General features: G+C 58.4%; 1 protein-coding gene across 1 annotated transcript; it reads left to right on the top strand.

Annotated features, from left to right (window-relative positions):
• Positions 1-2,491: 2,491 nt before the first annotated feature.
• CARD10 (caspase recruitment domain family member 10) lies at positions 2,492-25,885 on the top strand (the record flags this gene model as incomplete). The annotated part of the gene is made up of 18 exons (XM_028483822.2): positions 2,492-2,726; positions 3,584-3,721; positions 5,171-5,496; positions 9,253-9,444; positions 10,391-10,546; positions 11,366-11,491; positions 12,601-12,792; positions 13,964-14,098; positions 14,444-14,559; positions 15,356-15,384; positions 15,834-15,957; positions 21,321-21,480; positions 21,919-22,027; positions 22,694-22,937; positions 23,104-23,173; positions 24,205-24,307; positions 25,518-25,676; positions 25,770-25,885. Coding segments are annotated over exons 1-18 (2,730 nt in total), but the record flags the coding sequence as incomplete, so codon positions are not given.
• Positions 25,886-26,379: the final 494 nt, after the last annotated feature.

Below are 26,379 nucleotides of genomic sequence, written 5' to 3'. Positions count from 1 at the left end.
TGCGTGCGTCTTCGTTGCGGCGTGCACGTGGGATCTAGTTCCCTGACCAGGGATCAAACCCGGCCCCGCCCCCCCCCCCCCCCACCATTGGGAGCGTGGAGTCTTAACCACTGCACCACCAGGGAAGTCCTGAGGAGGTGATGTTTAATGGCACTCTTCCACCCTCGGTGCTGTGGACGCTCAGGGAAGCTCTGCCTTGTGCGGAGGGCAGGTGTGTGCCCCCTCGTCTCCCACTTGGCTGGATGCCCTCTGTGGGTGAGTGTGTGTGAGTGTGTCTGTGGGTGTGTATAATTGCATGTGAATATGTGAGCATGGTGCCCGTGGGAATTGCAGGTTCTCCAGGACTGCTGGGCATCCAGCGACCCCCTGCTCAGGTTAGCGTCCCATCACTTCTCTACTTACCTGCAGGCCCCTTGGTTTCTGTGCCTTATCTCCAGGCCCTGCTTAGGCTTCTTGATGAGGAAATAATTAACCACGGAAAGATTTTCAAAGACTTTCATCCCATTATCCCGGCCGCGTTAAAAATATTGACAATGAACAGGGCTGCTAGCAGGAGGATTACAGGAAGCCGAGGGCACCGGGGGCCACTGGGAGGAAGGCCTGGTGTGCGCCCGGGCTCAGAGCCTGGCTGAGGAGACAGAGGGCCCAGGGGCTGGGCTCTGGCCTGGTCCCATTTCTTCCTCGCTGTGTGAATTTGGGCAAGTTCCTTGCCCTACTGGGCATCTGCTTCCTCCTCTGTGAACTGAGGAATTTGCACTAGAATCCAGTACTTCCAAAGCATTTCCCCCCATGTAAGCTGGTGATCTCCAAAACAAAACAAAAAATGGTAAGTTTGGGAAACAACACTAGGATTTATAAAGTTAAACCAGTTTCTTTATCGCAGGGCTTTTCAGGGCCTTCATTTGTTGAAAACGTTTATTTCTTTGGATAAATAACACAAATGCACATGGCATTTAATTCAGATGGTATGGAAGGAGTTTGGGGGGCTTAGAACTCTTTCCTGCCCTTCCGCTCTTCACTTTCAGCAGGCCCCACTGGCAGTTTCTAACCCATGGAGAGACGCTATCGCGGTGCCAGCGGATATGGGTGCACACTTTATCATGATAAGTGACTACGAGAGTCCCAAGGTGGCAGGGGGGAATATGGAGGCAGCGTTTCTCAAACTTCCTTGACTTGACCACAGAACCACTCCCAAGCATTTCTGGGTCTAGCATCTGGAGGAACACCCTTTTTGGGGAATGGATCCCTGGTCTTCGTGTTCTGCCATGAGGCTTTAGGTAGAAGGGGATCTGGCAGTGGTGCCCTGAGAGTTCAGACTCCCATCTCTGAGAACGCAGCCATACTTCTGTCTTTTGCAGCCCACCCAGGGGCTGCCTTTTAGTTTGAGGGAAGGTGCCAGAGCTGGCAGTCTACTTGGGGACACTGAGGCCTGGGAGGGCAAGCACTCGCCCGGGTCAGGAGCAGGTCAGAGGCCTGGCTGGGATCAGGATCTCCTGCTCCCAGGCAGTGCTCTCACACGACGGGCCCCAGTAGGCCCACAGCTGAGCTGGGCCGTAGAAGTGCTCTGACCCTGGGACAGCTCTGGGGGAGAGATCTGGGGGAGTTCTCAGAAGCATGGGAGCCCTGCCCCACACTGCATGGTCATTTCCTGAGAGATGGAGGAGATAAGATTGTGATCGGGTGTGTGGCATCTGCACAGGGTTGGTGTGACATATGGGTTGTCTGGGACCTTTGAGCCCTGAGTACACTGCGCTGGTGTGACGTCATGTGCCGGTGTGACCGGTGTGCCTCTTGCTGATGTGACGTGTGCGCCGTTTGGCCGCCGTGCAGGCTGCGTGTCGAGGTGGGCGCCAGGTGCCAGGTGGGAGCCGCGGGCCGGGCGCGGGGGGCGCGCGGTGCGCCGTGGGAGCCGACGCCGCGTGCCCCGCGCGCACGCGAGAGTGTGAGAGCTTGCATGTCCCGCCCGCGTCGCCGGGCCCCGAGGCCGGGCAGGTGTGGGCGGGCCGTCGGGACCCTGCCGAGCCAGGGCCGGGAGAGCCGGCGGGAAACAGGAAGCGGGGGGAGGCGCGCGGCGGCCGGACGGCGGGGAGCCGGGCGTGCTGGCGGACGTGCGGGTGGTTGGCCCGCCGGACGCTCCTCGGCCCGGGCCGGGGCGGCGATGTGGGGAGGCCGGGGCAGCCCGGGCGGCGGCGGGGCCGGGGCCGGGGGCGGGGCCAGGGGCGCCGCGGACCCCGCCCCCCTGCGCCGGCGGAGTCGCCGCCAGAGCGCTGACCCGGGAGTCCGAGACGGCTCCGGCATGCGGGGTGAGTCCCGGGGGCGCGGGGGCCGGGCACCCGCCGGGCGGACCGGGCGCAGGAGGGTGGGTTCTGGCGGCGACGGGCGGCTGGTCCTGCGGGCGACGCCCAGTGCTGGGATCGGCCGGCGCACCCCGCCCCCGGCGCCCGCGCTGACCCCCGCGCGCCTCTGGCCCGCAGACCCCGAAGACGCGGTCATGCCGGGCGGGGCCGAGGCAGGGGAGGCCGAGGAGGAGGCTGGGGCCGGCTCCGGGTCCGAGGCGGAGGAGGACGCGCTGTGGGAGCGGATCGAGGGCGTCCGGCACCGGCTGACGCGCGCCCTCAACCCGGCCAAGCTCACACCGTATCTGCGCCAATGCCGGGTCATCGACGAGCAGGACGAGGAGGAGGTGCTGAGCACCTACCGCTTCCCGTGCCGCGTCAACCGCACCGGTGAGCCGTGGGGGGCGCGGGGTCGGGCCTGAGCGGGCCGTGCCGGCCTTCCCTGGGGCCTTCTTCGGGACCGTCGGGCCAAGGGCTCCGATCCCCGGGGCCTCGGTCTCCACATCGGTAGAGTGGGATGGTGTGCCCACCATCCTCCCTCCTCCTGAACCACAGCGTGACCCAGCGTGTCCGCGGTGCCTAGACCGCGTGTGGATTTTTCTCCCATTTCCTGGGCCCCCCTCAGAGCAAGGGGTTGGCTGTAGTTGTCGGTGCAGGCTGGGCTTGGGACCTCCCGATCACAGCTGGTGGATTTGGCAGCTTTCCTGTGTCCTTTGATCTCTTCGATTCTCTCTGTTCCCCCCCCCCGCCCCCTACTTCTGTGTGCTACACACTCCTGGGAGCGTTTTCCTCAAGTGCTCAAGACCCATCTCAGCTTTCTGAGGGTGCCTTCTCCCATAAGTTGTGCCTTTGAACAGAGCTGGCAAAGGGACGAGGGTCTAATGGTGGAATTTCAGGCGTTGGTCAACGAGAGAAATATTTTTCTTTGCGTTTGGGGATGGAGGGGGCTTCCCTGTGCCATAGAAAAGGCAGGCTGCGTTTGCTGGCCCTATATCTGTGGGGGACGCAGGCAGCGGCTTGGGGTGCCATGGAGGGGGTGGATCCTGGCTTTCCTGGCCGTGGCAGACGGGCTCTCCCCGCTGATGTGTTGAGTCAGGCCCCTGTGTGTGTCACCGGTTCAGAAATCTGGGGAACGTGGGCCCTGGAGTGTGGCGGGGCGTGGGGAAGGGGGGGAGAAAGCAACTAGGCACGGGGAGAAGCCCTCACCTTGACCCTTGGGCACCGCCCCCCCACCCGCCACTTCCCAGGGCGCCTGATGGACATCTTGCGCTGCCGCGGGAAGAGGGGCTACGAGGCCTTCCTGGAAGCCCTGGAGTTCTACTACCCCGAGCACTTCACGCTGCTCACGGGCCAAGAACCTGCCCAGCGCTGCTCCATGATCCTCGGTGAGTGGGTCCGCGGTGGGTGCCAGCACCTCGGACACCAGTGCAGAGGTTCCTTACCCCATCCCTGTCAGGGAGGCACTCCCGTTGTCGCTGTTGAACAGATAGGGAAACTGAGGCACAGAGAGAACTGTACCGGTTTGCCCAAGGCCCCCCCCGCAGCAGGCTGAGTGTGGGGCTGCGATTCTAATGCAGTTATAGTCTAAGTTCAGAGCCCACACACTTAAGGCAGCTCTTTCCCCCAAAGATGTGTCAGGCATGTACCAGTTTACAGTTTCTGATGTAAAAAATTCAAACACCCCAGGAGACTTGAAAGTAAATAGGAAAGATCTTTACTTCTTCCTTCAGCTCTGGTCTGCTGGTATCAGTTTGGCGAGTTTCCTTTCTCTTTGCAGTTATACACACAGACACACACAGGGAATCATCTTACATGTCTTGCTCTGTGTTTCACTTTTTCTCAGAACAACTGATTTTTGTGTTTCTTCCACATCTGTTACACTTGTTTTAAATGACTGCGTAGTGTTTATTAGTGACGTGCCAGTCATTTAACCCATCCCCTGTTGATGGACATCTAGGTTGTTTCCAGTTTGCGCCATTACAAACAATGCTGGGAACATCCTTCTAGGTGCATCTTTGTGCAAATGTGTGTCTCAGGAGGAGAGGTTCTGAGAAGTCAAATTTCATAGAGAATGTGTATTTTAAAAGTTAAATCAGCATACATCCCTCCAGCAGTGTATGAGTGCCCATTTTGCTGTACCCTCATTCATCCTGGGGATCATTTAAAAACATTTTATGCAGTCAGATATGTGAAAAATAATGTTGTTTTTAAGTTTGTACTTTGCTGAGAGATGTTCACAGCTTACTTGTTAGTCAACCTTGGGCAAATGGCTTGACATTTCTGTGCCTCGGTTTTTCTGGCTTTAAAATGGGTACAATAAATAGTACCTATCTTAAGTGTTGTTGTGAAGATTAAATAAATTAATATATGTGTGTAGGCCAAAGAATAAAGTCAATTGTTAGTGGTACTACTATTATTGTTATTATTATTGCTAGTGAGTTGGAACGTATTTTCCGATGTTTACCAGCCATTTTTGTTTTGGGATTTGCCTATTGATAGTTTTTGCCCACGTTTTTATTTGGTTGTTTGCTTATTGGTTTGTAGGAGCTTTTTATATGTCGTGGCTCTGAGTCGTTTGTTATATTTGTTTTATTTTCTCCCACTCTGTTGCTTGTTTTTTAACTTTGTTTCTTATATCTGTCATCATTTAGAAATCTCTTATAGCTCTTTGATTTTGTGCCTTGTTTCGGAAGGCTTTCCCTGTCCCCAGATTGTAAAAATTGGTTCCAATATTTCCTTCTAGTGTTCTTCTGGTTTGGGTTTTTCTGTGCAGTCTATCATCCCCTTGGATTTTCTTTGCCCGACGTGACTTTTCTCTCCCCTGCCCCTGACAGATGAGGAGGGGCCCGAGGGCCTGACCCAATTCCTGATGACAGAGGTGCGGCGGCTGAGGGAGGCTCGCAAGAGCCAGCTGCAGCGGGAGCAGCAGCTGCAGGCCCGGGGCCGGGTGCTGGAGGAAGAGCGGGCAGGGCTGGAGCAGCGGCTGCGGGAGCAACAGCAGGCTCAGGAGCGCTGCCAGCGGCTGCGGGAGGACTGGGAGGCGGGGAGCCTGGAGCTGCTGCGGCTTAAGGACGAGAACTACATGATTGCCATGCGCCTGGCACAGCTCAGTGAGGAGAAGAACTCGGCCGTGCTGCGCAGCCGGGACTTGCAGCTGGCGGTAGGCCCTGGGGAGATGGGGGGTGCCGTGGGAAAGGGGCAGCTTTGCAAAAAGTGACGGTCATATGGTAGACAGCCGGTGTCCCAAAGCCACCGTCTGTCGCATATTGGACTGTGGGCAAGTCCCTTCCCTGCCCTGTGCCTCAGTTTTCTCATCTGTAACATGGGAGTGTTGATTTATTATGGGAGCATTTATTTCATTGAATTATGACTGTGGTTTCAACTGGGAGCGATTTGCCCCCCCCGCCCGCAAAAAAAAAAAAAAACATTTGGCCATGTCTGGAAACATTTTTGGTTGTCACAACCAGGAGTGTGCTGTTGACATCTAGTAGGTGGAGGCCCAGGATGCTGCTAAACATCCTAATTGCATAGGACGGCCCTCCACAACCAAGAACTGTCCGGCCCAAAACGTCAGCAAGTGCTGAGCCAGAGCAACCTTGGGTTACGAGGATTCCTTGAGTTTAAGTCACAAGATTTAAGACATGTACAGTGCCTGGTACAGAGTTAGTGCTCAAAACCTGGATTATCGTTAGCCATTGTTATTGATATTATTATTAAGTGCTACTCTGTGCCACGCAGGTTACATGCATCCTGTCATGTCATCTCACTAAGGCACCATGCACCAGGTTCTCATTTTGAAATACAGATACAGGTTTAGGATTGTAAAGGGATTTGCTCGAGGCTGCAAATTGGGAAATGGCACAGCCTGGGTTTGAACCAGGTCCACCTGGCTCCAGCGCTGGCCTCCGCCCCTGTTCGGTTTGCTCCTGTCCAGGTGAAATCTCACCCAATTCTTTTCCATCAACGAGTGAGGCCATGCCTCTTACAGGTTGAGAAACTGAGCCTCTCTTTCTTGGTTCCTTACTGGGGCTTCTCATGGGGAGAAAGCTGGGATTTTACTGCTGCAGAGAGTTGTCCCAAGGATTTGACAATGCCTGCGGCACACAGTAGGCTCTCCCCAGTCATACCCAGAGAGGTTCCACAGGGGGGATTCTGACTGTGGGATTTGAAGCCCGCTGACCCCATGAGCCTCAGCTGTGGCTGGAGCACCCCAGGGGGTGACAGGTGCCCGTGGATGATGGGTGGCACGTGTGAGGCTGCCAGTGCGGGTGCACTGGTGTGCTGGAGCCTGCGGCTGTGCGTGCTGGGGGTTTGATGTCTGGGGAAATGAGTCCTGATTGGGGGTGTTGAGGCCACAGGTTGACGGGCCCAGGCTGCCAGGCCTACTTTAGCCTCAGCTTCCTCATCCTTGAAGCGCAAGGTCACGGATGCAGATGACATCACAGCAAGACAGCACCTCCTGTGCAGCAGGCATGGTCCTCTGGGCTTGCCGTCCATCAACTCCTTTAATTTCCCAGCAACTCCATTGGAATGGGGGTTGGGGGGGAGCTCTGTTATTATCCCCATTTATGGATGAGGAAACCGAGGCACAGAGAGGTTGGCTGGAGTACTTTCCCAGGGTTGGAAGACTGAACATTTCTGACTTTGCTCTGGGCACTGCTGGGAGTGCGGTGGGGTGGGGTGGGGTGGGGGCCGGTGGGGAGAGCCTGCTCAAGAGAGGACAGCACGATGGCCACCAGCCCCCCTGGGTGTTGGGAGGGGCTGTGGCCTGCACGGTTTGGGCTGCGTGTGATTGAGTTTGGTCCCCTTAGGTGGCAGATATGTGCATGTGACTGGGGTGGGGGATGCCCTGTGTGTGTGTGCAGCTGTCTGGAGTCTTCCGGGGTTGGGTAGGGGGATGTAGAAGAGGTGTCGGAGGTTCTCTGTGTGTCTGCGGTTCAGCTGTAGGTGCACATAGTATGGCCCTAGGGGTATGGCGATCTGCCAGTAGGCAGATAATAGCTGCTTTTTCCCAGTTTAGCAATGGAGGGTAAGGGATGAAATTCAATTAATAGATAAGCTTTCCTTTAAATGTAGCTACCCTACATTTGCCTTAACTTACTGGAGCTTTTTGGCAACCAATTAACAAAGGCTTTGCCGATGGAAATGAACAGAGCAGCTGATGGTGCTTTTCTCAGCAGCTTGGGTTCCCTCCCCCTGTGGACAGGTGTGTAGTGGCTGTGATTTAATACTGTGTTTTATAAGGTGCAAATGTAATGAGCTGTTATTTCGAAGCGACATAAACTTAAAGGAACAGACACTATAATTTTGTGCTAAGTGAGTTTGTACACCAGGATTAAACGCATCCTCCGTATTTCTTGGCGTTCAGCGGAGACTCCCAGGTGCCCTGTCCCCTGAGCTCATCGGGGGAGCCTGCTGGCCGTGGGTTGGGCGGGAGGCCATGGTGTGTGGCTGCGGTTTGCTGGAGAGGGTGTGACCACATTTGCCCTTGTAACTAGCTGTCTTTCTCCGGCAGTTCACAAAGCGTGTTTTGTGAGGGGAAAGGAATGTGAGAGTCATGAATTTCTTTCTGAGTCCTCTGCGGAGGAGGTGTGGGCTGTTAATTCGTGGAACTGCCTGACCCAGCCTCCAGACCCTTGCGTGTGTGTGTGTCAGGGGAGGGGAGGAGGGGGGTGCCATGCCAGGCTCTGGGGGTGTGGGGCTGCAAGTCCTTTCCAAGCGAGGCCAGGGCACTCCTGGGGCACCAGATGTCGGCCTGAGTATAGCCCCAGAGGTCATTGTGCCCTTTTTCCAACAGTGACTTCATTTTGTGGCCTGCCACCTGCTTCTCCTCTTGTCACTGTCTAGCCACCACAGGTCTAGCCACCTGGACCTGCTGGACACCAGACCCTGCGTGAATTTGGAAAATCACTCTGGCTGAGTGCATTCATAATCCAGCAAACTGGCCGTGCATATCTGCTGTCTGCCAGGCGGCCACCACCCAGCAGCCCAACCAGCACCCTTGGCCAGTTTCTGGCTGCCCACACTGAACTGGTGACAGTTGGGGTCCTAGGATTTTATTTAAAGCTGTAAAGATAGCCACTGTCACACCCTCAGCAGCTCCATAGTTTAAAGGCCTCTGTCCACCTGCTGTCTTGTTTGATTCCTGCAATGACTTTGGGAGGCAGGTGGTGGAGCAGGGGGATTGAATGGGCCCATTTTACTGATGGGGAAACTGAGGCTCAGAGGAGGTAAGTGACTTGCTCAGGATGACAGAGGGTAAAATGGTACAATTGAAATGTGGATCCCGGACTTGGAATTCATGTTGGGGTGAACCAACCTCATAATCTTCCCAAGTGGAGGATCTGGTAGGAATATCTTTAAGGGAGGGTGAGACTCACATGTGTTTCGTGAGTGTATGTTGAGTGGGGAGGCTGGGTGAGAGGGGGACATCCTGGCTCTTGGGCTGGGTGAAACCCTCAGAATCCTCCTCCTCCTTCTTCCCCCTACAAGGAGATGACGAGATTGAGGCACAGAGAGGGGCTGTGACTTGCCCAAGGCCACACTGAGTTAGAGGCTGGGCTGGGCCCAGCCCCTGGGTCCTCCTATTCTTGGTGCAGCCCTCCTTCCCCTACGTTATGCTGGTCCTGTGCTCAGTGTCAGAAGTGTGGGACAGAAGAGCGTGTTATTATACGGCCCCTCCACCCACAAGTCCTTGAGGCAGATTCCCCTGGGAGGGTGGCTTGGCCTTGCTGCCTCCCTTCCTTTCTCATTGTATTTGTCCAGCCGGTCCCTTCTTCCTAGACACGTCTGGGGAGGACACCTGCTTGGGCCCCTCTGGGGATCGGGGAGGCACCCAGGAGTGTGGGAGCAGGACCTGTCCTCTCTGGCCTGGCTGGCGCTCCCTTCCTGAGCTGACCCCTGTCCTGGGCCCCAGGTGGACCAGCTGAAGCTCAAGGTGAGCCGGCTGGAGGAAGAGTGCACACTGCTGCGAAGGGCCAGGGGGCCACTCCCCGGGGCTGAGGAGAAGGAGAAAGAGCCTGACAGCGCGGACCTGGTTTCCGAGCTGCGCGCCGAGAACCAGCGGCTGGCGGCATCGCTGCAGGAGCTGCAGGAGGGCCTGCAGCAGGTACGGGGCCTGCGGGGGCGGGGGGGGCCAGTGCCGGGGGCCGGGGGAAGGCCAGACCCTCCTGCTGCTCACTCGTCCCCCTGAGGCCTGGAGAATGAGGATTCTAGATCCGGGGATCTGAGATCTGGATGGAATCCTGGCTAGCCCCTTGTCTTAAGCTCTGAGTGGAAGGCCTTCAGTGCTCAGCTTGTGCTGGGTGTTGAGTCTGGGGTGTGCGGGGGGTGGTGTCAGGGGGGGCAGGAAGCCTCTAAACTCCCTGAAACTGTGTACCCGATCTTGTGTGTGAGCATTTTTCCGGGGAGAGGGCCTCAGTTTTCCTTGGATTTGTAGAGGAGTCTGACCCTGGAGAGGTTGAGACCCCTGGGTGGCCCTGGAGCTTGCTCGGTGTCCTGTGGCAGGTCAGTGGCAGTGTGGGCCTGCCACCTGGCCATTGCTCCTCATAGGAGGTGGGGGAGGGAGCCGGGGCTCTGGTGTATTTCACAGGGTTGGGCTTGCCGGCTGGGGTGTGGGTCTGTGGGCTGGATCTTAAGCCTTCGGTCTACCTCCCTGGGCCAGGCTCACACCCTGTGAAGACCCATTGTCGGGCCGGGGGGGGAATAGGCCTTGGAAGTATTACCCGTCTGCTGTCCTGGGTGGCAGGTAGGGCCCAGAGCAAGAGATAACAGGCCTGGTTCTTGTTGAAGAATAAGGTCCTGGTCCAACTTGTCTGAGCACGCCCTCATCCACTTACCTCATTTGTACCCCCAGATGCTCCCTGGAGGGTGGGCAGGGCTGTTGGCGCCACACGCTCTACAGAGGGGGAAGCCGAGGCCCAGAGAGGTCAGGGCCCTTGGCCAAGGTGGCAGAGCTAGTAGGGTGGGGCTGAGGGCTGTTTGTCCCCCTTACCCCACACTCAGGGTGGGCCCTGAGCCAGGGGCTGAGGCGGCCCTGAACTCTGACCCCACAGGAGGCAAGCCGGCCAGGGGCCCCAGGCTCGGAGCGCATCCTCCTAGACATCCTGGAGCATGACTGGCGGGAGGCGCAGGACAGCAGGCAGGAGCTGTGCCAGAAGCTGCACACCGTGCAGGGGGAGCTGCAGTGGGCCGAGGAGCTGCGGGACAAGGTAGTGTCCACATCTTCCCCCTCCCCTCGCACCTGCCTTGCCCCCACCTGCCTTCTTTTTTTTTTTTTTTAAACATCTTTATTGGCGTATAATTGCTTTTTAAAAGGAGGTGCCATCGTTTCCTTTTTTTTTTTAAACATCTTTATTGGAATATAATTGCTTTACAATGTTGTGTTAGTTTCTGCTTTACAACAAAGTGAATCAGTTATACATATACATATATCCCCATATCTCTTCCCTCTGGCGTCTCCCTCCCTCCCACCCTCCCACCTGCCTTCTTGCTAACAGCCTGGGGAAGGGGGGGAGGGCATCACCAGTTTACTTCAGCCAGCCTTCCCCCAGCATCCGCTGTGCGCCAAGTCCTGTGCCAAGAACTGTGCATTCGTTTGCTCTCAAATATGTATTGAGCTCGATCGGTGAACGGAACAAAGGTCCCTGCTCCTGGGGAGGGCAGATTCTAGCAGGGGAGACAAACAGGACGCCATACACGTAATCCGCAGTCCGTTACTTCATGTCACGGAGGGCGATGAGTGCTGTGGAACAGGTAGAGCGGGGTAAGGGGGCAGATTGCACTTGAAATGGGGAGGCCCAGGTTGGCTGGGACGGGGTTGTTATCCCCATTTCCCAGATCAGGCAGCTGAGGCCCAGTGTGGTGATGTCAGTCAGTGGCCCAGGCCACCCAGCTGGGGAGGTGGACACTCATTATTGGGGCTCAGGCCTCTCTCCCTGGACCTGCTGGACACCAGCTGGTTAGCTGCCCCTGTCCCCAGCCCTGGGGTCCGGCCTGGGCGTGTCCCACCCCGCTCCGCCTGCCCACAGTACCTGCAGGAGATGGAGGACCTGCGGCTGAAGCACCGTACGCTGCAGAAGGACTGTGACCTGTATAAGCACCGCATGGCCACCGTCCTGGCCCAGCTGGAGGAGATCGAGAAGGAGCGGGACCAGGTGAGCCCGGCCTGCTGTGTGCCCGGCCCTGGTTTTCGTCCAGGGGACGATGACGAGAGGCAGACAGGACTGGAATTGTAGACAGAGATGAACAGTACACTTATCAGTTTAGGAGGGGGCAAGTAGGCCAGGAGAAACAGACAGGGGGCCTGAGATGTGCCAGCCCACCCCCTCAACACACCTGCCTTGCTGGGCTCTTGTGACAGGTAGAAAGTCGGTCCTGGCGGCCTTTGCATCTGAATCCCTTGTTCTCCCTGCCTCAATGGCAAGGCCTACACAGTGGGAGGTACTTACAGATATTTGCTGATGAAGAAATCCTCAAAAGTTCTGGCTCCCAGGCCCTGGGTACCATACCCCTCATCTCCTGCGGCCATAGGGTAGGCTGAGGACCTCGGGCCAGTTCCTCCGGGCCCGCAGCCCTCCTTGTGTGAGGCTCCCCATGCAGCGGAAAGGGCAGGAGGTTTTTGTCCTTGGACCACGTTTGAATCCCACTAGAGGAGTTGAAGTGTACACGTGAGAATGGGCCTCAGGATCCCCTGGAGGGCCTGGTGAAAACGCAGATTTGAGGCTTCGTCCCCAGACATTCTGATTCATGTGGTCTGGGGTGGGCTCAGGAATGTGCGCTTCACCTGCCTGCTCCCCGCCTGTGGGTCTCTGGCCCCAGCTCCCTCTGAGACAGTGGGTGGCAGGTCCTGGCCATGGGCCCAGCTCTCAGGGACCCTGTGGGGAAAAGCACTTTGGGTGCACTGGGCTGGATTTGAACCCTGAAGGCTGGGAATAAAGACCCCTGCACCCAGTGGGTCCCACAGAAGAGTTTTAAGTTGTTGTGGGGAAACGGTACAAGCCTGGACTCTGCAACTCAGTCCCTGCTGGCTTGGTGTCCATGTCTGTAAAATGAGAATAGTGAGAATCTCTAAGTCGGAGAGTTAGTGTGAAGATTAAATGAGCTGATATTTAACACAGGGCCTGGCACACAGGAAGTCCTTAATAAACGTTAGCTGCTGTTCCTGTTGCCACCCCTGCATCTGAGAGGTCAGAGGCCAGGACAGCTGAGCCGATGTGGCTCCTTCAGCTGCTGGCCCAACACCCTCCCTGCCCTCTCTCACCAGGCCATCCAGAGCCGAGACCGGATCCAGCTGCAGTACTCACAGAGCCTCATCGAGAAGGACCAGTACCGGAAGCAGGTCCGGGGCCTGGAGGCCGAGCGGGACGAGCTGCTGACTGCGCTATCCAGCCTGGAGGGTGCCAAGGCCCTGCTGGAGGTGCAGCTGCAGCGGGTCCAGGGTGGCCCCTACCTCAAGGTGAGCAGGGTCAGGAATCCAAGCTGGAGCTCTTGGCCAGGGTGGGGCCTGGTGGGAGAACTCAGCTGGGGGTGGGGACATGGGGGACCCATTGGGAGCCCTCAGCTGGGCCTGGGAAGATGCAGGTTCTGGGAGGAAATACGTGGGTCTTGGCTGGAGTCCTCACCCAAGGTCAAGAACATGCCAGTCTGGGAGGGCTCTGTTGGCCAGGGTGGACAAAATGTAGCTCGGGTAGTTGTGGGTTGGTGTATCAGGGAACAAGACAGGAGCATGGGGGTCTCTGAGTTTCTGGGGTTGTACCTGGGCCACAAAGAATAGTTTGAAGCCTGGCTTACCATATACTTGGAGAAGCCCGGCTGCCCGAGGGCCTGTGAGCATCTTAGAATGCAAAATGTGGGCCCTAGAAGTCCCTCAGAGACCAGCTAGTCCAGTTCCCTCATTGCACAGGACCCAGAGAGGGTCGGAGGCTTGCCTGAGATCACACAGCCAGCCAACAGTGGAGCTGAGCCCCCAGATCCCTTATAAACCAGACACTGGCTCTCAGATCTCTGCCTGGAACCCTGCCTTTTCCTATCTTGGGTTTGCTTAAAGATGATCAGTTGAGTTTAATGCTTGAAGAAGTAGAACAAAGGAAGAGTGAATCTGTGATTTCTGACTTTTAAAAATCCTCAGTGGCTTTTAGGTAAAGGCAAAACCCCTTACCATGCCCTAGAGGCCCTACAGGGTGCCTCCCACCCCCCAGCCTGGTTCTCTCGGTCTCAGCCTTTTAATTCCTGGAATGTGTCACAGTGCTGCCTCAGGGCCTTTGCACGTACTGTTCCATCTGCCTAGACCATCCGCCTCAACTTTCACACCTACTTATCCTTGAGTTCTCAGTTCCAGCCACACTTTCTCTGGAAAGCACTCTGATGCCCCCGGCTGGGTGGGGCCTTTGAGTGCCTTCCCCACCCTAGGTACCTTCCTGCCTGGCCCTCCTGGCCGCTGAGCCTTATTTCCTTCATCTATCTGCTTGTTTATAGCTTATCTCCTCCGCTAGGGTGTGAGCTCCACAAGGGCAGAGATCCAGCCCTCCTTCCCCACCGCATCCCTGTTCCCAGCAGGTGTTGAGAAAATGGTGGGGCTGGCCCTGGCCCAGGGCTGCTGACCTCTCCCCACCCCCTTCCTCTCCCAGGCCTGCGCCTCTTCCCATTCCCTGTGCTCCAACCTCAGCAGCACCTGGAGCCTGAGCGAGTTCCCCTCCCCGCTGGGAGGCCCTGAAACAGCTGGGGAGGCGACTGTCACGGGGGGATCTGAGCCCCACACCTCGGTAAGACACCTAACCTAGCCCAGACATGGGGGGTACGGGTGGCCATCGTAGAAATACTGACACGTAGAGTACTCTCCAGTTTGCTGACAGTTCGGTTTCACACAAGAGGAAATCGAGGCCCACGAAGCCCAAATGCCTTGTTTAAGCTCACACAGAGCCAGCTCAGTGCTGGGCCTGGGCCTGGGTGCCGGGAGACCTGGGGAGCCACTCACATGCCCATAACCTTGCAGAGCCTACCCCTCGGCTCTGGGCCCTAGTTCCCATCTGTGAAATGGGCACAAACTAGGTACGATGAGCTGTGGGCAGGTCCCGTGGGGGTGACCAGGCCCTGCTGTGGCTTTGCAGGAGGAGGCCACGGACAGCGAGAAGGAAATCAACCGGCTCTCCATCCTGCCCTTCCCCCCCAGCGCCGGCTCCATCCTCCGCCGGCAGCGGGAGGAGGACCCCGCACCCCCTAAGAGGTAAACAGCTTCCTCCCAGAATCCCTGATGCCAGAGTCAGGTCCAGGCTGTCACCTCCCTTTACTGCCCTTAAATGGCTAGAGCTCTGGAAACCCAGGTTGCAGGAGTCATAGGCGTGAATGAGGTCAGGGGTTAAGACAAGGTCAAAGGGCAGAGTGGGCTCAGTCCCTGCTGAGCACCTTGACATGAGAGTCACTGGAGGTCAAGCCTCAAAGATCCTTAATCCAGGGGGAAGCCTGGGTGGTTCAGGGCTAGGAGACATGGAGGAAGTTCCCAGGGGTCAGGGACCTCAAGCAAGAAAGTCAGGCCCCAGATTCAAGCAGCAGCAGAAAATGGGGGCCAGAAAAACTGAGCCATATCACTGATGGCAAGAGCAAGGGCAGGAGACGCCTCCTGGCATGTGTCCCCCTGTCATGGGCTTGATCCGATGGATGAACTTGCCATGACAGGTGTGTGATGGGGAGGTCATGGTCTAGTGTGGGAGGGAGGCAGACCCCAGAGTCACGAATGACAAAGGTAGAAAGTGAGGCTGAGATGAGGCGTGAGAGGTCAGGGCAGCCTTCCGGGAGGGGGTGGCATTAAAGGACAGGCTAGGGCATTCTAGGTGGAAGAACGGGGCAGAGGTCAGGATGTTAGCTTCTTGTCCTGTGTGTTTAGGGGACTGGGTGGCACGAGTGCACTGTGCCTGAGACCCCTCCCGGGGTCTAGCCTGCACGTGCTTGGGGCTTGCAGGACATTTGGGAGGCACAGGAGCCCTGGGCTCAGTGCTGGCCCCTCTCGCCCTCTCTCTGCCCAGGTCCTTTAGCAGCATGTCGGACATCACAGGTAAAGGCCTGGGGACTCCGTGGGGAGGGCTCATCTGGGGGCCCACCTGAGTGCTACGCTGCCTGCTCTGCCTTTGGCCTGCGTCCTCCTCCCTGAGGCTTTGCTGTCCCCTGGCCAGGCAGGGAGGCTCTGCTTGGGAGGCCCTGGGGAAGGTGCTTCTCACCACTCACCCCGAGCCCACCCTGGTCCTCTCTCCTGGTTCCCGCTGTGCTCTGTGGGGCTCCTCAATTCCAGCCCGTCCTCCACCCTCTTCTGGGAAACTGAAGGGTCACCCAGGCTGGCCCAGGCCCAGCCCTGAGCCCCGTGAGTCCAGCGTGTTCCAGGGGCCTCAAACCTGCCAAGTCCCCAGGCCTCTGGGCCATGGGCCATCCCAGGGCTTGAGGGGCTCGACCCCGGGCCCTACCCCATTGCTCAGTCTGGCACCCCTAAACCTCACTCCTCCTCCCCAGGGAGTGTGACGCTTAAGCCCTGGTCCCCTGGCCTCTCCTCGTCCTCGTCCTCCGACAGCGTGTGGCCTTTGGGAAAGCCGGAGGGCCTTCTGGCCAGAGGCTGTGGCCTGGATCTCCTCAACAGGTACTGCAGCTGCCTGGGGTGGGTGGAGCTGGGGCGCCGGTTCGGTTCCCGGAGAAGGGTGAGCAGGGGCGAGGTGGGTTGCCTTACGGCTGTCAGACCATTAAGGCCTTTAGACAGAGTCACACGTTGGATTCATATGCTGTCACCACCGCTTATCGTCTGGGAGACTTGGGCTGGTCACTTTACCTCCCTAGGCCTCAGTTTCCTCCCTGGCTAAAGGGCCACAGTGATGTCTTCCACAGGTGGTGTTCGGAGGTTTAGGACTCGTGGCAGTAAAGCACCCCCCGCTTTGCCAGGCAGGTGGTGGGGGGTAGACGGTAGCTGTTACTTGTGCTGCTTGCCTGTCCTCCCGGCTCGGGGTTCCCGGCAGGCCTGAGCCTCCCAGAAAACTTCACGCTGAGGGTGGGGTGGGGCCCCTGCAGCTGGGCTGGCCCCAGGCCCACAACTGGAGTCATGAACCACCTCGGCTCAGAGCGCCCTGCAGGCCATGTGCTCTGTCCGTTTTGGTGGATGCGTGGTCTCCCTGCTCAAGACTGTCCGTGATCTCAGGAGGGCAGGAGATGGAGGAGGCCGGTCTGAGAATGTGGCATTTGAACTCAGGAGCAGGCATGGGGGGCCGCTGGGTGACGTGGAAGAAGAGAAAACAGAATCTGTCCAGGGATGGACCTGGAGTTTGGTGGTGACTGGAGTGTGAGGGTGGGGGAGGGGAAAGGCGAAAGGCTAGGACAGGCTTTGTGAGTCAGGATGGGGAAGTGTGGATTTTGGCCTGTGCACCCTGGGAGACCTGGTGGTGGTTGGGGGAGCTTAGCTATTACTAAACGCAGGGCCGGCTCCTGGCTGCCTTACAGCATTCCCTCTGTCCTGGGAGGCAGGCATTATTATGATTACCCCTGTTTTGTAGAGGAGGAAACCGAGGCTCAGAGAGGTTAACTGACTTGCCCGAGGTCACACAGCTGGGACGTGCCAGAGCCAAGGTGCAGAGTGACCTGATCGGATTTGGGTTTTGGAGGGGGCATAGGAAGCGCTGGTGTCAGAGCTGGAATGCGGGGATGCTGGTCACAGAGTGCAGGTCACACAAGAAATCAGGGCACAGCAGAGCCAGGGGCCTCCTGCCTCCTGGAAGCAGCTTGGCCAGGCCCCTGCCCCCACTCTCACCCTCCGGCACAGGGCCCAGTGCGACATTGTTTCTCACTGTGCAGGACGTGCTTCTGGGGGAAGGGGCGGAGGCGCCTCCCTTCCTGCCTGCCTCGGCCCTTCCTCCCTTCCTCCGCTAGGGCCTGCAGCAGGGGTCCTGGCTGCTGTCCAGGGGGCGCTGGGATGCAGCGCAGGGAGCTGGACGTTCTGGCCCAGCCCCCACCTGGGCCCCATGATCACGTGGGGCCACCTCTGCTGCCCGCGAAGTTCCTGGGGAGGACGGAGATGGGGGAAGAAAGAAGACTGAGGTGGACCGGGAGAGAAAGGGGTGGACCGATGGGAGATCAGGGACTCGAGAGCCCTAAAGGGCTGGCGAGTGCTGTTTGCATGTGTCCTGGGCTGGAGGCAGGGTTACAGCTCAGAGCACAGGGGGACGAACAGACTTGGGAGCCAGCTGAAGTCCGGGCTCTGTCACTCGCTACTGTGGGGCCTTGGGCAAGTCATTTAATTTCTCAGTGCCTCAGTTTCCTGCTCTGTAAAATGGGTTCACAATAGTGCCTGTCCCCTGGGGTCTTTGTTGGGGGTTTCGGTACTCCTACTGGAGTGCTTAGTACCGTGCCTGGCTCGCGGTGAGTGGGAAGCTAGCTCTTAGCTATTATTGGTGCCGTTGTGGCTTAATCCTCAGGGTAGCCCTGCAAGCCCCATTACACAGATGAGGAGAATGAGGCTCAGGGTCAGGAATGTGTCCCATGGCCACTTGGTGGTGGAGCTGGGGATTCTGTTGTCCCTTCCTCCCGTCGAAGCTACTTTGACCTCGCGCCCGTGTTGAGCGCCCACTGTGCTCTGGGCGTTTCAGCCCTCTGCTCTCACCTGCCCCTCTTGGCTCCCAGGGCCTTGGGGCAGGGCAGGATGGGGGACATGGATGGACAGGCAGAAAAAGAGTGAAAGTGAGGTGCTGAGGGGGGAGGGCACTGGGAGAGTATTGGGGTGCTGTCTCCCAGGCAGGGCCACCCCTGTCCACACTTGTCACGTAGACATAGGGTCTCCAGCACTGGCCGACCTTGCACAGGGAGGGTTTGGATAGGTTATCACCTGACTCCACCACCCACCGCGTGTGTAACCCTTGTCAAGTTATAACTTCCCCAGGGCCTCAGTTTCCCTCTTCTCTAATGTGGGGGGAATAACAGGCGGCTCCTGAAGGGTTGTCAGGAGGATTCAGTGAGGCAATCTGTGTGACATGCTTAAGTGTCAACTTCAAAGGTCCCTGGCCTGCCTAGGGCTCTTTCCACAGTGCCCTGGGGTGGGGCAACACTCATCCAGGCCACTTGGCCCATCACTGATCAGGGCTGGCAGAGTGAAAGGCTTGGCCCCATTCCCCTGTGACCCAACTCCTGACCTGACACTGGGGAAGTGTCCTGGGACCCCATCCTTTCCGCCCCCCCACAGGCAGGGTTGGGGTCAATCAGAGTGTGCTGCCCGAGACCCAGGAGTCCTGAGAGGTTGGAGCAGGCAGCCCCTGCCCCCTATGCATTCCTTTCTCTTCCGAACCTGCTTGTCTGCTGAGGCCTGGGGCTGAGGGACCTGGCCTGGACCCTGCCCCCAGTGAACCTCCAGGTAGTAGCCTGGGGCTGTGGAGGCTCAGAGAAGTCACTTGGTCCCTTGGGGAGGTGGGCAAGGGCGTCCTGAAGGAGGAGATGCCTGAGCTGGGTCTCAGAGCAGCAGGAATTGGCAAGAAAAGCCTGAAAACCTGGGGTGGCTGAGAAATTGCCCTGATCCTGGAATTATAGGGAAGGGAGGGGGCGTGCTCAGGCAGGGGTGGGTGGTGAGCAGGTCGGTCCTGGAGGACCTGGATGCAGGCTGCCCGCTGGGCCCTCGACTGGGGAAGCTGTGATGGTCAGTTGTCTGTGGGTTTGAAATGGGTGGGGAAATGGGGCCACAGAGAGGTGACTAGTCCTGAATCACACCTGATGACAGTGAATGTCTATTATTGGGCACTTAGAGTCACTGGGCACTGTTCCAACAACATCCCATTTTTTTTAAAGTAATTTTATTTTATCGATTGATTGATTGATTGATTGATTGGCTGCACTGGGTCTTTATTGCTGTGCGCGGGCTTTCTCTAGTTGTGACGAGTGGGGGCTACTCTTCGTTGCGGTGCGCGGTCTTCTCATTGTGGTGGCTTCTCTTGTTGCGGAACATGGGCTCTAGGTACACGGTCTCAGTAGTTGTGGCTCGCGGGCTCTAGAGCACAGGCTCAGTAGTTGTGGTGCGCGGGCTAAGTTGCTCCGTGGCATGTGGGATCTTTCCAGACCAAGGATCGAACCTGTGTCCCCTGCACTGGCGGGCAGATTCTTAGCCACTGCGCCACCGGGGAAGTCCCATGTCCCATGTTTTAACTCACTGAGTTGTACAATGAGGTAGGTAGATGCAGGTGGGAACTGCTGAGAACGAAGCAAGCAGCCTGGCCGCTTGGCCCCAGAGTTCCTGCTGGCGCCCTCCATGCCACTTTTCTCAAACTCTTCTGACCACAGCCTTCCACGCGAGAAACCCAGTACATGTGCCTGAAACAAAAGGGTTACAGGAAGATAGTTGGATTTACTTGAAGGGAGGCAGGCTTAAGTTTTCTATTCCATTCCATTAAAAAACAGTGCTGGTCATGACCCAGTGAATTTCACAACCCATTTAGTTGGAAGGCCCTGCAGCCCTCTGGTTTCCACCTCTACCTGCATTATCTCTATATTTGACCCTCACACCCACAGTGGGAGACGGGTGCCATCATCGTTCTTGCTTTAGGGATGCAGGTACAGAATCAAGTGGCCAGCTCACTTGTCCGAGGCTAGGGCACAGCTAATGCTGGGGTTGGAGCTGGACTGTGTGGCTTCAGCCATCGGGCCATTGCGCAGCATAGCCAGGCCTGGCCTCAGGCCTCCTGTCTCTGCCGAGGCCTTTCTGTGCCACACTGATGTGGCCAGGACAGTCCCGGGGCTGAAGGAGCCTGTAAAGGCAGCCCTGATGCCTCTAGCACCCATGTCTAGCCCCATTCCCTGGGGCCTGGCTCTCTGTTTCGACTGAGGGGGCAGGAGCCAAGTCGGACTCCCCAGGGCCAGGGTTCCCCCCCTGCATGGGTGCTGATTGGGTTAAGGTCTTTGCAGCCTTGCCCACCCCGGGCTGGCAGCAGGGGGCAGTGTGGCCCTGTGGCTGCAGCTGCCAGGGTGGGTGGGGAGGCGAGTGAACGCCTGGGCTCTTCCTGGGCCCTCTCTCCAGCTGGGGCACACCCATGGACCCTGGTCTCTCTTCTTCCCCAGAACCGTGGGGGCCCATGGGGAGACTTGTGGTCAGTTGTCACTTAGTCTGGCTACAGGGCCTCACCACTTCTCATCCAGGGACAGGCAGAGCCCTGCCATGATGGGGGTTTGGTGACTCTGTCCTGTCAGTGGTACCCACTGCCCATGAGAGGAAGGCCAGGCGCCTTCATTCCGAGCCCTCCACAGGCTGGCTCCAGCTTGCCTTCTCTGGGAGTTAATTAGGGCAAGGAGCTTAGTATGGTGTCTGGCACATGGGAAGCACCCAGGGTTTCCTGCTACTATTATTATTGTTGTTATTAAGTTCTTCCACACTGTATCCTGTATCCTGTCCTCCACACCTCTGCCCATGCCAGCTCTTCAGCCCGGAACCGTGTGCTCTCTGTCGAGTCCCGAAGGGCTTCTGTTTTTCACCGTGATGTATGTAGCCCCGCTGCTGCTTCCTCTGGGAAGCCCCTCCCCTTTGTGCTCCCACTGCCTGCAGTAACCATCTCTGACCTGTTGTGATCTGAAGGTGACCTCCCGCCCGAGACTGTGAGCATAACAAGCTTATATTAGTCATCTGCTATGTGCCAGACACTGTGTTTGGTGGTAGGGATCTGGAGCTGAACATGACAGCAGGCTTATTCTCAGGGCGTTCTTTCTGAGCGAGGAAGCCAATGGGAAAATGCAAAAACGCGGGGCTTCAGCAGGAAGCTCCGCCTCACCGTGTGCAGGGGTTTGGGAGGGAGAGGTCGCTTTTGACCTGAGCTTTGAAGGATGAGCAGAATTTGCCAGGCAGAGAAGAAGGGGGAGGGCATTCCCTGCAGGTGCAGTGGCCCGGGGTGGGAGTCATGGCATCCTTGGGGAATCACTATGGTTCTCCAAGAATGTTGAACTGAATCAAAATCCTGAACGCTAATTCCCATCTCCTTTCTCTCTTCTCAGGTCTCTGGCCATCCGAGTGTCTGGCTGGAGCCCCCCGGGGGGGCCTGAGCCCCAGGACAAGGGCCTAGACGGCCTGTCGTTCCTCGGGGACAGCTGGTCTGAGGCTGTCGTTCGGAGGGTGCTCTCTGGGCCAGGATCGGCCAGGGTGGAACCGAGAGAGGTGAGGCCCCGCCCCTCTGAGCTGGGGGCGGAGTCAGTGCGTTAGTTGGGGCTGGATACCCTCTGATTGGTGGATCTAGGTCACTGGGCGGAGTTTCTGCGGATTGGCCGAAGCTGAGGCGGGCTCAGTGACTAGCCGGCTGGTTGCCCCGCCTCAGCCAGCATCAAATGAAATCTGATTGGGCAGGGGTTGGGAGGTGGGGCAGACTGACTGAACCTGGACAGATCCCCACGCTCACACTGGGAAAGACCAGACTGAGCTAGGCTGGGTGGGGAGGCCAGTTGCCAAGAGCTGTGTCTGACTGGGCACCACCCTGTGAGGTGGGGGCAGCTGAATTTTGAGACATGGTCACCCCCACACCCGATGTTCTCCAGCCCCAGGGCTGTCTCCGGAAGCCCTGGGAAGCTCAATTCCCTCCCTGCCTGGGTTTTCTCCCAGCCAAGGGCAGAGGCTGCTGGCTTGGAGCGGGCAGGCCTGGAAGGCGAGGCCCAGCAGAGAACCTTGCCCTGGAACCAGACATCCACACTCCCTCTGATGGACTTCAAGGGTAAATCTGGCCTTGGGGGAGGGACTGAGGACTCGGGAGTCCTAGAAGGTCAGAACTGAGGGCCCAAGAGAAGGCTCATCTGGTCCATAGTGTGGGTGGGACAGCCAAGGCCTGAGAGGGGGATGCTCCGCCTCCCGACTCCTGGCAGTTCCCTTCCCTCCCGCGCCGCTGCCTCCTTGCCGGTTGTCCTTGTGGGTCCAGAGGATCCTTCCTCTGTCTTGTCCTCAGTAAACAACTTACAGTGAAAGGAGCACTGGATAGGAGTCCAGAGCCCTGGGTTCGGGTCCTGGTTCTGTCCTGAGTGGGCTTGGTGGCTTTGGGCCAGTCCCCACCCTCTCTGGGCCTTGGACTCTCACTTTAAGAAGGGGAAGGTGGGGACTTCCCCGGTGGTCCAGTGGCTGGGACTCCTCGCTCCCAGTGCAGCGGGCCCGGGTTCGATTGCTGCTTAGGGAGCTGGATCCGCGTGCCACAACTAAAGATCCCGCATGCCGCAACTAAGACCTGGCACAGCCGAATAAATATTAAAAAAAAAAAAAAAAAAAGGGGGAAGGGGGGGTCCTGGCCACTCAGGCCTCTAGAGGGCCACATCTGTGGCCTCTCTGAGGCTGATGCCTGACTTTCCCCTCTCCTTGTCCTCCTTGCTGCCCCCTGCCTGTCCATGCCCAGCCTGCCAGTCCTTCCATGAGGCTCTAGACGCCTGGGTGAAGAGGCCGGGGGCCGAGCCCTTCTACATTCGAGCCAACCTCACCCTGCCTGAGCGGACCAACCCCCATGCCCTGTGCGTGAAAGCCCAGGAGATCCTGCGGCTGGTGGACCCGGCGTACAAGCGGCGGCAGGAGTGGTTCTGCACGCGGGTTGATCCCCTCACGCTGCGGGACCTGGACCGGGGCACTGTGCCGAATTATCAGAGGTGACACTGCCAGCAGCCCTGGGAGCTGGGACTGGGATGGGGGACTCTTTCTCCCTCCTTCAGTCCCTCGCCATCCTCTGGGACAGGATTGGGGGGCCGGAGGAGAGAAGGTGAGGGGCTCCCCTTCTCCCTACAAACGCATGACACGCCCCCCACCCCCGCACAGAGCCCAGCAGCTCCTAGAAGTTCAGGAGAAATGCCTGCCCTCCAGCCGACACCGGGGGCCCCGCAGTAATGTAAGCAGGGCTGGCGGGGCAGGGCGAGGGCCTGGGGAAGCGGTACTGAGGGGGGCCCCAAAAGGGAGAGGACAGGCTCCATTATCCAGGAGCTGGGGGAGGAGACCCCACCCACGCTTGGTTGCTCATCTTCTTGGTGAGCTCCTTGGTTGCTTCTCCACCCAGACTTGGTTGATCCTCTCCGATGTGTCCAGCAAAGAGAACAACAGGGCTCCCGTCTGGGTAGTTGAGAGGGGGAGGTGAGATAGTGTGTCCGCTGCCCAGGAGCATGCGTGGCACGTGGTGAGCACTTAACGGAACCACAGTCACACCCGCTTCTCTATCCCGGGACCAGGGCTGGGCTGGGTGATGGCCCCCACTGTGCGCCTGGGCAGGGTGAGACTCAGGTTAAAGAGGTCTCACGAGCCCACGGTGCTAGAGAGACGGTGGAGAGCCTGGGCTCTGGAGCCAGGCCGCCCAGATTTGCATCCCTGCCTGCTCTGCTCCTTCTCAGCCTGTGACCTTGGACAACCACGGGACCCTCCCTTGAGGCTCTGTTTCCTCATCTGTAAAATGGGGGGATTATGCTGCCTGCCTCTTGGGTTCATGCACGTGGGATCTAGTTAGTGTCTGTCACGTTGTTGGCTTTCAACACCTGTCAGCCATTGGTATAATTAGTGCTGTCGATATTGGTTTCTGTAATCTTCCTACCCAAGGTAACATTGCTAATTCATTGGAAGAGACCCCAGAGTTTGTCTCTTACGTCTTATTCTGGACCTCGGTTTCTCAATCTCTAAAGTGGGGGCAGACCTGAGGCTCCTCTAGCTCTAACTGGGTCTGACGGTCTTGCTTCCCTTGGTCCCTAGTGATGGTTGCCCTTCCCTGCCTCAGGGGCTGTGCTGGGCCGGGTGGGGGCAGGGGAAAGCCTGGTGGGGAGGGGGCTCTTGTGCTGACCCATGAGCCTGGACGGTAGTGGCAGCGGGGCCCTCTCTCCCTGAGGGTGGGATGGAGCTGAGCTCTCAGGTGCCCCTCTTTCCCTACCCGTTCCCCAGCTGAAGAAGCGAGCCCTGGACCAGCTGCGGCTGGTGAAGCCCAAGCACGTGGGGAGTCCCACTGGGGACTCCCCGGAGCAGCTGCTGCTGGAGCCCTGCTCAGGTGCGTGCACAGGTGTGAAGGTACCGCCTGCGCTGCTCACGGGGTCCAGGAGTGTGCACATCTGGGTGTCCTCGGCCTTGGTGGTCCCTTTGGCCTGGAAGGGCCTGTGGGAGGGTTCCGGTGGGGGGCAGGGCCCATGCCAGGGGCCTGGTGGGAGATGGGCCACCAGGGTTGAGGGAGCTGTCTATGTCCAGGTGTGACTGTGGGTCTGGGTGAGACTTAGGGCACGCGCGAGCACGGGCCTCTCCTTGTCTGGCAAAGCATGCGTAGCTGTGTTTCTTGCCTGTGTGTGGTGGCAGGTGCCATGACGACCCCAGAGGGAGTTTCTGGAGGCAGGAGGGTGAGGCCTTGGGCCAGAGAAGGGAAGAGGGGCTGGGGGAGCCCAGATGAGGGAATAGCAATTCTGAGGGGCAAGGAGGAGAGGGTGGTTAGGGAAGACTCCCTGGAAGGGAGGTTGTTTGAACTGGGGCCTTCATGGATGAAGAGGAGTTTGTGCCAGGGAGAAGGCACAGCTTGTGTGAAGGCTCAGAGGCATGGCTGCATGTACTGTGTTGGGAGGACACTGAGTACAGCAAGTGCATAACTCTGTCATGTGTGTGACAGCGAGGAGGAGAGAGGGGAGAGGGGAGAGGGGAGGGGGAAGGGGTCCCCGCCTGGGATGTGTCCCCACCGGGGTCCCCACCCACCTGGGGACCTGGGAAAGCATGACCTGCGCTCTGAAAGGAGAGTTAACTGGGCCACCCCAGGGCATGCAAAGCCCCTGTGACTAGAGCTGCTGAGCTGTGAGGCAGGAATGGAGTCTGTTGTGAGCGGGCACGTGGCTCGCTGCTTCTCCAGGCTCCGGCAGGGCTGGCTCACCCACGTGGAGGATGTGGCTTTCTTCCTGAGAGCTGTGGGGAGTCACTGGTGCGTTGAAAGCAGGGGAGTTACAGGATCTGACCTCAGTTTTAAAGCGTCCCTGCAGCTGCTGAGAGGATGATGGCCTGTAGGGGGCAAGGGTGAGGCAGGGGATGGGGTGGAGCCTCCTGCGAGGGTCCCAGGTCCCAGCGAGGGAGGGGGCAGCTCTGCTGTGTGTGGGAGGAGCGACAGGACTTCGGAGGTGAAACAGATTAGGGGCCTATGAGAGTGTCACGGGGACTGGCTGCCCCAGGAAAGAGGAGCTGGGGCCCTGCCTGCACCCCCATCTCTTCACACCCCCTTCCCCGCCCAGAGCCAGAGCGGAGCCTCAAACCCTATAGCCTGGTACGGCCCCTGCTGGTGTCTGCCCTGCGGCCCGTGGTGCTCTTGCCTGAATGCCTGGCGCCCCGGCTCATCCGCAACCTCCTAGACCTGCCCAGTTCCCGGCTGGACTTCCAAGTGTGCCCAGCAGGTGAGGCTGCACGCCCGGAGAGGGGAGGGCTGGGTGGCACCCTGGGGCAGCCAGGCCCACTGGCCTTTCGTCCCTGCCTTTCCCTGCCCGCAGAAAGCCTCTCTGGGGAGGAGCAGTACACATCGACAGCGCCCGGAGCCCCCAAGGCCCGACCTGCCACCCCTGGGCTGGGCAGCAGGATCCGTGCCATCCAGGAGTCTGTCGGGAAGGTAGGTGCTTGGGGTGGGGCGCGGGGGGGGGTGCCCTCTGGGCCCAAGAGCAGGGTCTGAGTGCCTGCCTGTGCCGCTTAGTTGCAGAGTGACCCTGGGCAAGTCCCTTCCCTTCCGTGGGCCCGTTTCCTCACCTGTGAGATGGGTGGCCTGGGGCAGTCGACCTCATGTGGGTCACCCCGGAGAGTCTGGCTGATGCATCTCACCTGTTTGTCTTTGCCTTCAAACGTGCCTCTTCCCTGGGAGCTGGGGCTGCCGGGGTCCGCTCCATCCTACAGATAGGGAGGCTGAGGTCCGGTGTGGAGAAGTGACTTATTTCCCCGGGTCTTGGCCCTTCCCCTCCAATTCTTTCCTTGTTGCCAAGGTGCCCCCGGATGCAGAAGCAGGACCCTGTAGGGGGCTGTGTTATGGGGCCCAGTCAGGGGGCAGGGAGCTTAGGGTCTCTGGCCTGAGAGTAAAATGTAGCCTTGACCCCCTGAGAAGAAGCACTGCCT

The sequence above is a fragment of the Physeter macrocephalus genome, unplaced genomic scaffold (assembly GCF_002837175.3).
Source record: "Physeter macrocephalus isolate SW-GA unplaced genomic scaffold, ASM283717v5 random_76, whole genome shotgun sequence".
In the NCBI taxonomy this organism is placed as follows: domain Eukaryota; kingdom Metazoa; phylum Chordata; class Mammalia; order Artiodactyla; family Physeteridae; genus Physeter; species Physeter macrocephalus.
This window is presented reverse-complemented; position numbering and strand designations above follow the sequence as displayed.